Source organism: Aquarana catesbeiana, linkage group LG09, assembly GCF_042186555.1.
Source record: "Aquarana catesbeiana isolate 2022-GZ linkage group LG09, ASM4218655v1, whole genome shotgun sequence".
Classification (NCBI taxonomy): domain Eukaryota; kingdom Metazoa; phylum Chordata; class Amphibia; order Anura; family Ranidae; genus Aquarana; species Aquarana catesbeiana.
The window spans coordinates 212982765-212995274 of NC_133332.1; the positions used below are offsets into that span (position 1 = coordinate 212982765).

The following is a 12510-nucleotide window of genomic DNA, read 5'->3' on the forward strand; positions in this document are numbered from 1 at the left end:
TGAAGTGGTTAAGTCTACCTTTATCCCAGGTTCACACTGACTCTGGGTTAGAAATTGAGCTGAACTTGCGTGATTTCAAACCAGCCATACAGTCCGACTTCAGGGGCGATTTGACAGACATCTGTATGGGCTCATACACAGATGTCTATTCAAATCCCCCCCAAAGTCACCAAAAGTAGTACAGGAACTACTTTTGGGAATCGGTGCAGCGCCGCAAAGTCAGTGTCCCACTGATTTGGACGGTGCTTTTGCTGACATGTCAAATCGCATGCCAAATCGGCCTGATGTGAACGTGGGCTTACAACCACATTAAAGAGTCAACAAAACACTCAATATTAACCCCTTCCCACCCAGCCCCAGTGGATAAGCACTGCTGTAAAAGCAGTTATTAGAGCAGCTGTTGGCTCCCATTCGGCTGGAACCATAGCTGGCCATTCTACTCCTATGGAAGAGCACTTGGGCCATCCTAGAATAAATTAATGAAACAAAAATCTGACTTTTAAAGTCTGGATTCCGTATTTAAAAGTCAGAAACCTGTCACAATTCTGAGATTAAAATTCATCGTTTATTGTTTAAAAATCAGAATTCAGTGATTACAAGTCAAAACTCTGAGTCTGAAAGTTAAAATTTCGAGAAACGCATCAGAAATCTTACTTTATTTCTCCGAATTCAGACACAATGAATTCAGACACAACTCAGAATTTTGTGAATAAAGTCATAATTTTGAGACTGAAAGTTTCAAAGTCAGAATTCTGTGAATAGAATACAGAACCGCAGTCTCAGTCTTTAAGGCTAGGTTCACACTATTGTGAATTGGATGCGCGGTCTCACATCCAATTTGCAATAACAGGAGATTTTGACCGGCTCTCTAAGGAGTGAATTTGACCGGCTCCAGTGTGAATTTGCACAGGAGCCCTGTGCGTCTTCTGGTCCCTTTCAGGTCCGAATTCAGCCAAAAATTTGGGCTAAAATTGGACCTGAAATGGTGAACGAGAGCACACCGGACCCCTGCTGTGAGCCGCATGCGAAGATAGTGTGAACTTAGCCTCAAGGCTAAGTTCACCTCTGAACAAAAAAAAAGGTTGCAGGTTAAAAAATGTGCATTTACTATTTTTAGTTTTAGGAGCCTAGAAATCATTGCACCAGTGATTAGAAGATTGCTGATGCCGCTGCAGATCTCCTGCAGACTGTCAATGTAAGCTGTCTGCCCCTACATTGTATGGATAGGCAGTTTTGCACTGACAGGAAGAATCAATGAACTACCACAGCCCTCAACAGTGCCGTGATGGTTCATTAAGAACTACAAGCCGACAATTGTGCTCCATTGTTGGTGTCAGTGGGAGGAATTATGCCCCAATGTTAGTATCAGTGGATGAAATAGTGTCCCAGGGGCTGGGTAAAAGCAAGCACAGGGCCGCATCTGGCCCCAGGGCCACAGTTTGGAGACCACTGCTTTAAGGTAAGGGTCCTATCAAGGCCACACATGCATCTATATGAAGCATTGAGGTGTGCTTCTAGCTCATTCAACCCAAAATATTAGGCTGCCTTACTGCAGCATACCTTAAGGTGATTTTAAAGTCTTGTTTTTTTTCCTATAAAAATAACAAACATGTTATACTTACCTGCTCTGTTGCAGTGGATTTGCACAGAGCAGCTCAGATCCTCCTCTTCTTGGGCCCCTCTTCTGTGATCCTAGCCCCTCCCTCCTGTTCAGTGCCCCCACAGCAAGCAGCTTGCTATGGGGGCCCCTGGGCCGAGTCACAGCTCCCTGTGTCCATTCAGGGGCGGATCCAGAGTCTAGTCTCGGGAGGGGCACTACCAGAAAATAAGGTGTACCTGTGCGCCATTTCCTGCAATAGCCAGCGAAGGCGCACGCACTGATTGGCCAGAGGGGGAGCCAATCAGCGAGTCTGGCGGAAGTGATGTCCGCCAGCCACCCACGATCGCTCCCCACAGAGATAGAACAGCGGTCCGCCGATGTAAACAAGGCAGACCACCGTTCTGTCAGAGATGAACAGAGTGATCTTGTGTTCCTGCTAACCAGGAACACGGATCACTCTGTTCATCTAGTACATAGGTGCTCAAGCTGTGGCCCTCCAGCTGTTGCCGAACTACAAGTCCCATGAGCCATTGCAAGGCTGACAATTACAAGCATGACTCCTAAAGGCAGAGGCATGATGGGACTTGTAGCTCCTCAACAGCTAGAGGGCCACAGGTTGAACACCCATGATCTAGTGAATTCATCCCCCACACAGTTAGCAAGCACCCCCTAGGGACACAGTTAACCCTTTGATCACCCCTGATGTTAACCCCTTCCCAGCAAGTGTCATTAGTACAGTGACAGTGCATATTTTTAGCACTGATCACTGTACTAGTGTCACTGGTCCCCAAAAAGTGTCAGTTAGGTGTCCGATCTGTCCGCCGCAATGTTGCAGTCCTGCTAAAAATCGCTGATCACGGACATTACTAGTAAAAAATAAATAAATAAAAATGCCGTAAATCTATCCCCTATTTTGTAGATGTGATAACTTTTGTGCAAACCAATCAACATACGCTTATTGAGTTTTTTTTTTTTTTAAACAAAAATATGTGATAGAATACAAATTGGCCTGAAATGATGAAGACATTTTTTTACAGCAGAAAGTAAAAAATATTGCTTTTTTAACCACTTCAGCCCCGGACCATTTGGCTGGCCAAAGACCAGAGCACTTTTTGCGATTCAGCACTGCGTCACTTTAACTGACAATTGCGTGGTCGTGCGACGTGTCTCCCAAACAAAATTGACGTTCTTTTTTCCCCACAAGTAGAACTTTCTTTTGGTGGTATTTGATCACCGGTTTTTATTTTTTGTGCTATAAACAAAAAAATAGCGACAATTTAGAAAAAAACGCAATATTTTTTACTTTTTGCTATAATAAATATCCCCAAAAAATATATAAAAAAACATTTTTTTTCCTCAGTTTAGGCCGATACATATTCTTCTACATATTTTTGGTAAAAAAAAATCGCAATAAGCGTTTATTCATTGGTTTGCGCAAAAGTTATAGCGTCTACAAATAGGGGATAGTTTTATGGCATTTTTATTAATAATTTTTTTTTTACTAGTAATGGCGGCGATCAGCGAAATTTTATCGTGACTGCGACATTATAGCGGACACATCGGACACTTTTGGCGCTATTTTGGGACCATTCATATTTATACAGCGATCAGTGCATTGATTACTGTGTAAATGTGACTGGCAGTGAGGGGGGTTAACACTAGGTGGCGCTGTAGGGGTTAAGTGTGTCCTAGGGAGTGATTCTAACTGTGGGTGGGGGCTATGTGTGACACGACACTGATCACATTACAGGGAGCTGTGATCAGTGTCCTGTCACTAGACAGGCAGAAACTTGTTTACATCAGCATTTCCCCGTTCTTCCTCTCCGTGAGCTCTATTTGTGGGAAAAAAACCCCATAAATTTTATTTGAGTACAGCGTCACACGACCGCACAATTGTCTGTCAGTTAAAGTAACGCAGTGCCGTATCGCAAAAAAATGGCTTGGTCATGAGGGGGGGTAAAACTTTCTGGAGATGAAGTGGTTAAGATTGAACAAGACTAAAAGGGCAGCATTTTTTTTTCATAAATAATGGCACACATGTATTTTGCGATTTTACACATTCATTCATTATTTTGTACTCACTTTTATTAAAATAGTTTGGTGCTCTGGTGGGGGGAGGGGCTCCCATGCAGGATCAATGGAGATGAGCAGGATGCTCATCTTTCTCTCTGCGCTGCTGATGATACTGAAGTGAGAGAGAGACTCGGGACTGGACTGTAGTCCATCAGTAATATTTTCGGGGTGGGGGCAATTGCCCCGTTGCCTCCCTGGATCCGCCCCAGGCCCCAACCTGGCCCTGCCCCCTCTTTCCCCTGATTGGCTAGCTGACTTTGATTGACAGCAGTGGGAGCCAATGGTGCCGCTACTGTGTCTCAGCCAATCAGAAGGGAGAATCTCGGATGGCTGAGACACTTGTGGACATCGCTGAACAGAGAGGGACCTCAGGTAAGTATTAGGGGGGCTGAGGGGTGGCTGCTAGACACAGAAGGCTTTTTATCTTAATGCAAAGAATGCATTAAGATAAAAAACCTTCTGCCTTTACAATGCCTTTAATATGTGAAAACACACATATGATATTGTCTGCACAAGTTTGAAGGGACCCTTGGTCTTCCAAAAGCTTAAATTATGACATTTTAGCTACCCATTAAAGGAATTTTTTTATGATTCTTTTTTCTTTTTTACCAAAGTAAAAGTATGGCAAGAAAGTTTGATTTAACTGCAAATTTTATGTGCCTGGTTCACCTCCAAGTAACCCTACACTTCTAAAATGTCCCTTTCCCATTTGATAACATGTATTAATCTATATTCATGAGACTCTGAAAAATATATCATTATAAGCACATGATGCCTCCAGGTGTGAGAGTGAATTATTCCTCCTAAACCAAAGTGTCTACAATTCTGAATAGTGCAGCTTATTCCCAGAGGATGAAGTTACATGAGGGTGCATATTCTCACACATTGTTCTTGTAGCGCTACCCCAACAGGAGTCGCTTAGGTTCAACAGGTTCTCTCCCCCATCAGTGCAGAGGCAGCCAGTCACACAGTAACAGTCCATTCATTCCAGCTCATTGAAGAGTTGAGGGTTTTGTCTTTTTCTGTATTGCTTATAGGAACTGGTAAGGAGGTGCGGGGTGATGTGGAATACTTCAAAAAGCACAATTCTGCAAAGGTCATCTCTCGTTCTCAACGGTAGCGACACCGTCTTTTCACTCACAGCTCGGAACTGTGAGATAGGTTGTAGAACAGGTATATCTAGACTGAAACAGTCTATAGGGTCACAGCTGGGGACTATGAAGTTGTTTTCAAAACAGGTATACAGTATCTCACAAAAGTGAGTACACCCCTCACATTTTTGTAAATATTTTATAATATCTTTTCATGTGACAACACTGAAGAAAGTGAGTGTACAGCTTGTATAATAGTGTAAATTTGCTGTCCCCTCAAAATAACTCAACACACAGCCATTAATGTCTTAACTTCTGGCAACAAAAGTGAGTACACCCCTAAGTGAAAATGTCCAAATTGGGCCCACTTAGCTATTTTCCCTCCCTGGAGTCATGTGACTGGTTAGTGTTGCAAGGTCTCAGGTTTGAATGGGGAGCAAGTGTGTTGCAGGGCAGGATTCCAACATGATAACGACCCCAAACACACCTCCAAGACGACCACTGCCTTGCTAAAGAAGCTGAGGGTAAATGTTATGGACTGGCCAAGCATGTCTCCAGACCTAAACCTATTGAGCATCTGTGGGGCATCCTCAAACGTAAGGTTGGAGGAGCCAAAGGCCTCTAACATCCACCAGCTTGGTAATGTCGTCATGGAAGAGTGAAAGAGGACTCCAGTGGCAACCTGTGAAGCTCTGGTGAACTCCATCTTCAAGAGGGTTAGGGCAGTGGTGGAAAATAATGGTGGCCACACAAAATATTGACACTTTGGGCCCCATTTGGACATTTTCACTTAGGGGGTGTACTCACTTTTGTTGCCAGCGGTTTAGACCTTAATGATTGTGTGTTGAGTTATTTTGAGGGGGCAGCAAATTTACACTATTATACAAGATGTAGACTCACTACTTTACATTGTAGCAAAGTGTCACTTCTTCAGTGTTGTCAGATGAAAAGATGTAATGAAATATTTACAAAAATGTGAGGGTGTACTCACTTTTTTGAGATACTGTAGCTAGACTGAAACAGTCTATAGATTCACAGCTGGGGACCGTTAAGTAGCTTGCAGAACAGGTAAAGCAAGACTGGAACAGTCTATAAGTTCTTGGCCAGGGACCACGAAGTAGCTTGCAGAACAAGTATAGCTAGACTAGAACTATCTATAGGTTCATGGCAGAGGACCACAAAATAGCTTACAGCACAGGTATAGCTGGACTGGAGCAGTCTATAGGTTCACGGCTGGGGACCATGAAGTAGCTTTAACCACTTGACCACCGGAATTATTTACCTCTTTCCTGACCAGGCTTTCTTTAGCTATTCCGCACTGTGCTACTTTAACTGCTTGCCGACCAGGTGCTGTCATTATACTGCGGCAGGTCGTCTCTCTTGCGCAAACTGCCGTAGGTGTACGTTGGTGTTTGCAGAGGAGATAGCGTGTGTGCCCGCGGGTTCGGTGGACTCGATCATGGTGTACAGAGGCAGAATGGGGAACAAGGTGATTCCCCGTTCTGCCAGTTGACATGTCAGAGATCTTCTGTTCCCAGTGATCGGGAACAGCGATCTCTGTCATGTCCCTGATAGCCAATCCCCCTTACAGTTAGAACACACCCAGGGAACACACTTAACCCCTTGATCGCCCCCTAGTGTTAACCCCTTCCCGGTCAGTGTCATTTTTACATTGATCAGTGCACTGAGCTATGTAATATTGTCACTGGTCCCCAAAAAGTGTAATTTGGGGACAGATTTGTCCGCCACAATGTCGCAGCCCTGCTAAAAATTGCAGATCCCCGCCATTATCCGTAAGAACAATAAGAAAAAAAAAGTCCCTAAATCTATCCTATAGTTTGTAGACGTGATAACTTTTGCGCAAGCCAATCAATATACGCCTACTGCGATTTTTTTACCAAAAATATGTAGAAGAATATATATTGGCCTAAACTAATGAATACATTTTTTTTTATATATATTTTTGGATATGTATTATAGCAGGAACTAAAAATGTTTTTTTTTTTTTTTTCAAAATTGTTTGTCTTTTTTTGTTTACTGCGCAAAAAATAAAAACCGCAGAGGTGATCAAATACCACCAAAAGAAATCTCTGTTTGTGGGAAAAAAAGGATGTCGATTTTGTTTGGGTACAGAGTCCCACGACCGCGCAATTGTCAGTTAAAGCGATGCAGTGCCGTATCGCAAAAAATGGACTGGTCATTAGGGGGCAAATCCTTCCGGGTCTGAAGTGGTTAACTGGTAATTGAGGAGTCATACAACACTGTACCCAAACAAAATGTATGTCCTTTTTTTCACAAAAATAGAGCTTTTTTTTGGTGGTATTTGATCACCACTTGGTTTGTTATTTTTTTATAATATATCACATGTTGAAAAAAAACTATATTTTCTACTTTTTGTTATAAACTGTCATTTTCTGTTATAAAAAATATTCAATAAACTAAAATCTTGTCATAAATTTTGGCTAAAATGTATTCTGTTACATGTCTTTTGTAAAAAAAATCCTAATAAGCATATATCGATTGGTTTGCCCAAAAGTTATAGCCTCTACAAACTATCTTATATATATACTGGAATTTATGCAGCTTTTATTTTCTTATTGCTTATCACATTTCTTGAGGTGCTAAAATGCCAAGGCAGTACAACCCAAGCCCCCCCCCCCCCAAATTACCCCTTTTTGGAAAGTAGACACCTCATGGAATTTGCTGAGAAGCATGCTAAGCTCATGGAAGATTTTTTGTTTTTGTCACAAGTTTTTGAAAAATAATTTTTTTTTTTGTACACAAAGCTGTCAATTAAATGATATATTGCTTACACATGCCATGGGTATATGTGCAATTACACCCCAAAATACATTCTGCTGCTTTCTCCTGAGTATGGGAATACCACATCTGTGAGACTTTTTGGTAGCCAACCGCATACAGACCCCAAAATTCAATGACCGCGTTCACGATTTCAAAAGGCGTAATTGCTTATTTCACTTCCTCACTACCTATCACAGTTTCGGAGGTCCTGAAATGCCAAGATAGCACAAACCCCCCTAAAATTACCCCTTTTTGGAAAGTAGACACCCCAAACTATTTGCTGAGAGTCATGCTCAGCCAATGGACTATTTTATTTTTTGCGACAAGATTCTGAAAAATTACATTTTTTTTTTTACGCAAAGTTGTCAATTACATAATATATTGCTCACACATGCCAAGGGTATATGTGAAATTACACCCCAAAATACATTCTTCTGCTTCTCCTGAGTACGAAGATACCACATGTGTGAGACTTTTTGGGAGCCTAGCCGCGTACAGGACCCCAAAATCCGCCTTCAGACGGAGGCCTGGAAATGCCATGAGGCATGGTAAGTATTTTGCAGATCAAATTTTTTTATCACAAGTTTTTGAAAATTAAAAAAAGAAAAACTAAATGTTTGTTTTCTTTCTTCATTTTCCAAAAAAATTGTGGCAACAAATGAGATCTGCAAAATACTCAACATGCCTCTTAGCAAATACCTTGGGGTGTCCACTTTCCAAAAAGGGTCATTGGGGGGGGTTGTGCTATCTTGGCTTTTTAGGACCTCCGAAACTGTGATAGGTAGTCAGGAAGTGTAATGAGGCCTGAAGGTGCTTATTGGATTTTGGGGTCCTGTACGTGGCTAGACAGCAAAAAAGTCTCTCACATGTTGTATCCCCATACTCAGGAAAAGCAGCAGAATGTATTTTGGGGTGTAATTCCACATATACCTATGGCATGTGTGAGCAATATATCATTTAAGTAATAACTTTATGTAAAAGAATACATTTTTTTTTGTAATTTTCCAGAAACTTGTAGCAAAAAATAAAATATTCCATAGGCTCAACATGCCTCTCAGCATTAAATAGCTTTGGGTCTCTACTTTCCGAAAAGGGGTCATCTGGGGGGATTGTGCTATCTTAAATTTTCAGGGCCTCCAAAACCGAGATACGTAGTCAGGAAGTGTAATGAGAAAATACTGTAACTCCCTTTAAAAGCCTGAAGGCGCTTATTGTATTCTGGGACCTGTATGCGGCTAGACTGCCAAAAAGTCTCTCACATGTGGTATGCCCATACTCAGGAGAAGCAGCAGAATGTATTTTGGGGTGTAATTCCACATATACCTATGGCATGTGTGTGCAATATATCATTTAAGTAATAACTTTGTGTAAAAGAAAACATTTTTTTTTGTAATTTTCCAGAAACTTGTGGCAAAAAATAAAATATTCCATAGGCTCAACATGCCTCTCAGCAAATTGCTTTGGGTCTCTACTTTCCGAAAAGGGGTCATCTGGGGGGGGTTGTGCTATCTTAAATTTTCAGGGCCTCCAAAACAGAGATACGTAGTCAGGAAGTGTAATGAGAAAATACTGTAACTCCCTTTAAAAGCCTGAAGGCGCTTATTGTATTCTGGGACCTGTACGCGGCAAGACTGCCAAAAAGTCTCTCACATGTGGTATGCCCGTACTCAGGAGAAGCATCAGAATGTATTTTGGGGTGTAATTCCACATATACTCATGGCATGTGTGAGCAATATATAATTTAAGTGATAACTTTTTGTAAAAAAAAAAAAAATGAAAAATGTTTTTGTAATTTTCCAGAAACATGTGGCAAAAAATGTAATATTCCATGGGCTCAACATGACTAAGCTCTGAGGGGCACAGAGAAACGCTTTGGAGCATGGCCTGGCTGGAGATCAGGCTGAGGATGCCACTCTTACATCAATCCTAGGGATTACACATATGTGAGGCTATAGGGACCCTTTCCTTTTGTGAAATTACTAGTTGCTTGGTTGTTTCTGTCTTCAGTACTTTCACTGACCTGGAACAAGCATGCTACCAATTAGGTTAGAGGATAGTCAGAACTCTTTATCTGTATGGTAGTTTTAGGTTAGTGACACTGGAAGCATTGAAGGATTTAAATCAAGATAACAGTCATAGAAATGGCATTTTTATTAGGGAGAGCTGTACTGTGAACATTAGTGTAAGGTCTTGTGTTGACAAGCTTTGGGCTTGTGTCGATAGCATCAGTTTGACATAATTTTTAAATACTTCTGGGATCATTCAGAATTTACTGACAGGTGCATTTCATCTGCAGTTGACCTCTTTCTGACCTGCATTTTACCTGTTTCAAGTGGGCTTTGCATACATATAGACATGTGACATGCAGGATGGTAGGTCAAGAACTGTGGCAAAGTTACATGAAGGCAGCAACCTATGGCAATGGATACAGAGAGAAACTGTGGTCATGATCCGTAGGAAATAACTGCTTCTGTTACCATGGATACATGTGGCATTAATACACAAATACATAGGATCATTCTGATAAACAATAATGCTGTCTATGGAAACTTGCATATCAAACCTGAATTTATTTATTTTTCTTTATTTATTGCCCAACTTTAATCAAACACCTGAAACACAAACATGTAAACTGTCATACTAAAAATTTGCAATTCGGTTCAAGCAGTTCTGAGATCCAGGTACCCCTGCTGGGCAGAACTGACAATCTGTTTTCTGCACTGCTGTTCAGTTTGGTCATTGACCTGCCCCCTGCTGGCTGCTTAGGCAATGAGAAAGCATCACCACGCTGTGGAGGTCATCATACGTCTCACCTCTTGTTTCACCAAGCTCAATGTACTGTGCAATACAGTACAGCCAGAATAGATAATGGGTGTGTCCCCCTCTAGTCCTGAATTACAGGGGCTATCATAATTAAATACAGTATGTGTGGTTATACTAGCAGTATTTAAAAATAAACAAACTACTTTATAAAGAGTACATTAGTGATTTTTTTTTATTTATCGCCACTTGAAGTTCAGCTTTATTTTCAAGTAAAGGCAGAGTTTTGCACTTTTAATACAATTGCCATTTTTAACCTACAAACAATAGGAATGGAATTCAGAAACTGCACTCACCATCTCTGTGCATTTATCTGTACAGTATCCAGTGAGATGGAATGACTTTTGCCGTGGAGGGATAGCCATCACTGGTGTATACACCAAACCTAGCTCCATTATGCCAGCATCAAACTTTCGTAAAGATGGCGTATAATGCAGACGGATGCCTGATGAGTCATGCAGACCTGAGGTAAGATGAGACCAAAATTGGATTTCAGATGTTTATATACTAGTGATAGTTGGTATTAAAGACATATTGCAGTCAAACATAATGTTTTGCATTTAAACTGAGAGGAAGCACAACTAGTTCTAACCATGGTCCTAGCATTCCTCTTCTGCACCTGGCTGCATCACTAGCTGAACTGATATAGTTATGTCATTATTGGACCTGAACCTAAGAAAGGGCAGCCAGTGTACTCCCTGGTTTCTGGCTCTACCCTCTGTAGCGGCCGTACATCACAGGATCATATGACCAGTACTGGGATAAGGTCATCTAGAGCCCAGGGCAAACATGCCAAACTGTGCTCCCCCCAAGATGTATGAGTATTGCGTGTCAGCTAAAAACTCCCAACAAAAACACTGAGCACTAATCTGCATGCTTACCCCCTAATCATAAATTCCTCCCCCAGTACAAATGTGCCCCCCTGCTGAATTCCCCCCCCCCCCGAACACAAATCTTTGCCCCCCTAACCCCCAATTCCCCCAGTTCAACCACCCCCCGCCAACAAGAAGAAAAATCACCCTGCCTAGCACAAATCCCCTCCTAGTACAAATACATATCTTCTCCCCCTACTTCAAATCCTCCCCTCCCAGCACAAATTGCCCGAATTCCCTCCACCTAGCACAAATTTTCCCTCTTAGAACAATACTTATCCCCTGCAGCTCCCCAAATTCTCCTTTCCAACATAAATCCCCTCCCTCCAATCTCCTTGTGCCCCCCCCCCCCCCCCCACCTCACATGATACCACAGTGCCCAGGGCAGGCAAATATAGATCAACATCAAATTGTGTAAATTTATATCTGCTTGGAGCTCAGCTTTAATATTTTTTTCAAATGATGCAAAGTGCTCAGACACATTGTAGTGATTTGCCTCTTTCTGCCCCTTTTTAATTAGGGATCATATTTATGATCATCAGATGGACTTCAATGACGACTTCTGCACACATAAATATTTCCTGAATAGCGTTAGTTCATGGACGATTTTACTTGTTATAATTTCCTTTTGGTGTAATTGAAAGGGGATTCATAGATATCTTCATAGGATTTCTGAAATACTCAGAAAAGGCCGAATCTGCTGGGCCTAAAAGGAGTGGACAACACTGATACTGTAACAGAAGTAATAGCAGTATTTTCAGTGATAAGAGGAAGACAGGTATGAAAAATCACTTTGTTTCGTAGGGCTGAACTTTCCAGCGACCAAAATCTATAAATAACTCAAGAATGCCAATGCCAACGCTTTGTGTGTCTCTCTGTACTGAGCGGGCAGGGAGGAGCCTGGCACTATCAGCTGTGTGGCACCAGACAACCAGAGAAACCCACATCGCTTGCTGCTGCTATCACATACTCAGGACCAGAGATCTACTAATGAGCTTACGCCTTGGGGTGGTTGTAATTAAATGAGACTGGAGGTTGGCAGCAAAAAATAAATAAAAAATTCACCAAGCTGATATATGACAAAAGGGGAAAACTGGGTCATTAAACAGCAATCATTGTGCTGTTAGATTTCAGGAACATCCAGCATCAGAAAGTAGTGTGGAGGATAGGTACTGTGAGCCAATCAGGTGCCACTACACTGCACAGTGCTATCAATCTAACATGTTTTAGGAATTGGGGTCCTAGGCTATTT

General features: G+C 41.8%; 1 protein-coding gene across 1 annotated transcript in view; it reads right to left on the bottom strand.

Annotated features, from left to right (window-relative positions):
- DBH (dopamine beta-hydroxylase) overlaps positions 1 to 12510 on the bottom strand; it is a 201890-nt gene that overhangs the window by 102090 nt on the left and 87290 nt on the right. Inside the window, exon 6 of the mRNA XM_073599672.1 lies at positions 10683 to 10849. Coding sequence (XP_073455773.1) covers positions 10683 to 10849 — 167 coding nt within the window. The remainder of the gene's footprint in view (positions 1 to 10682; positions 10850 to 12510) is intronic.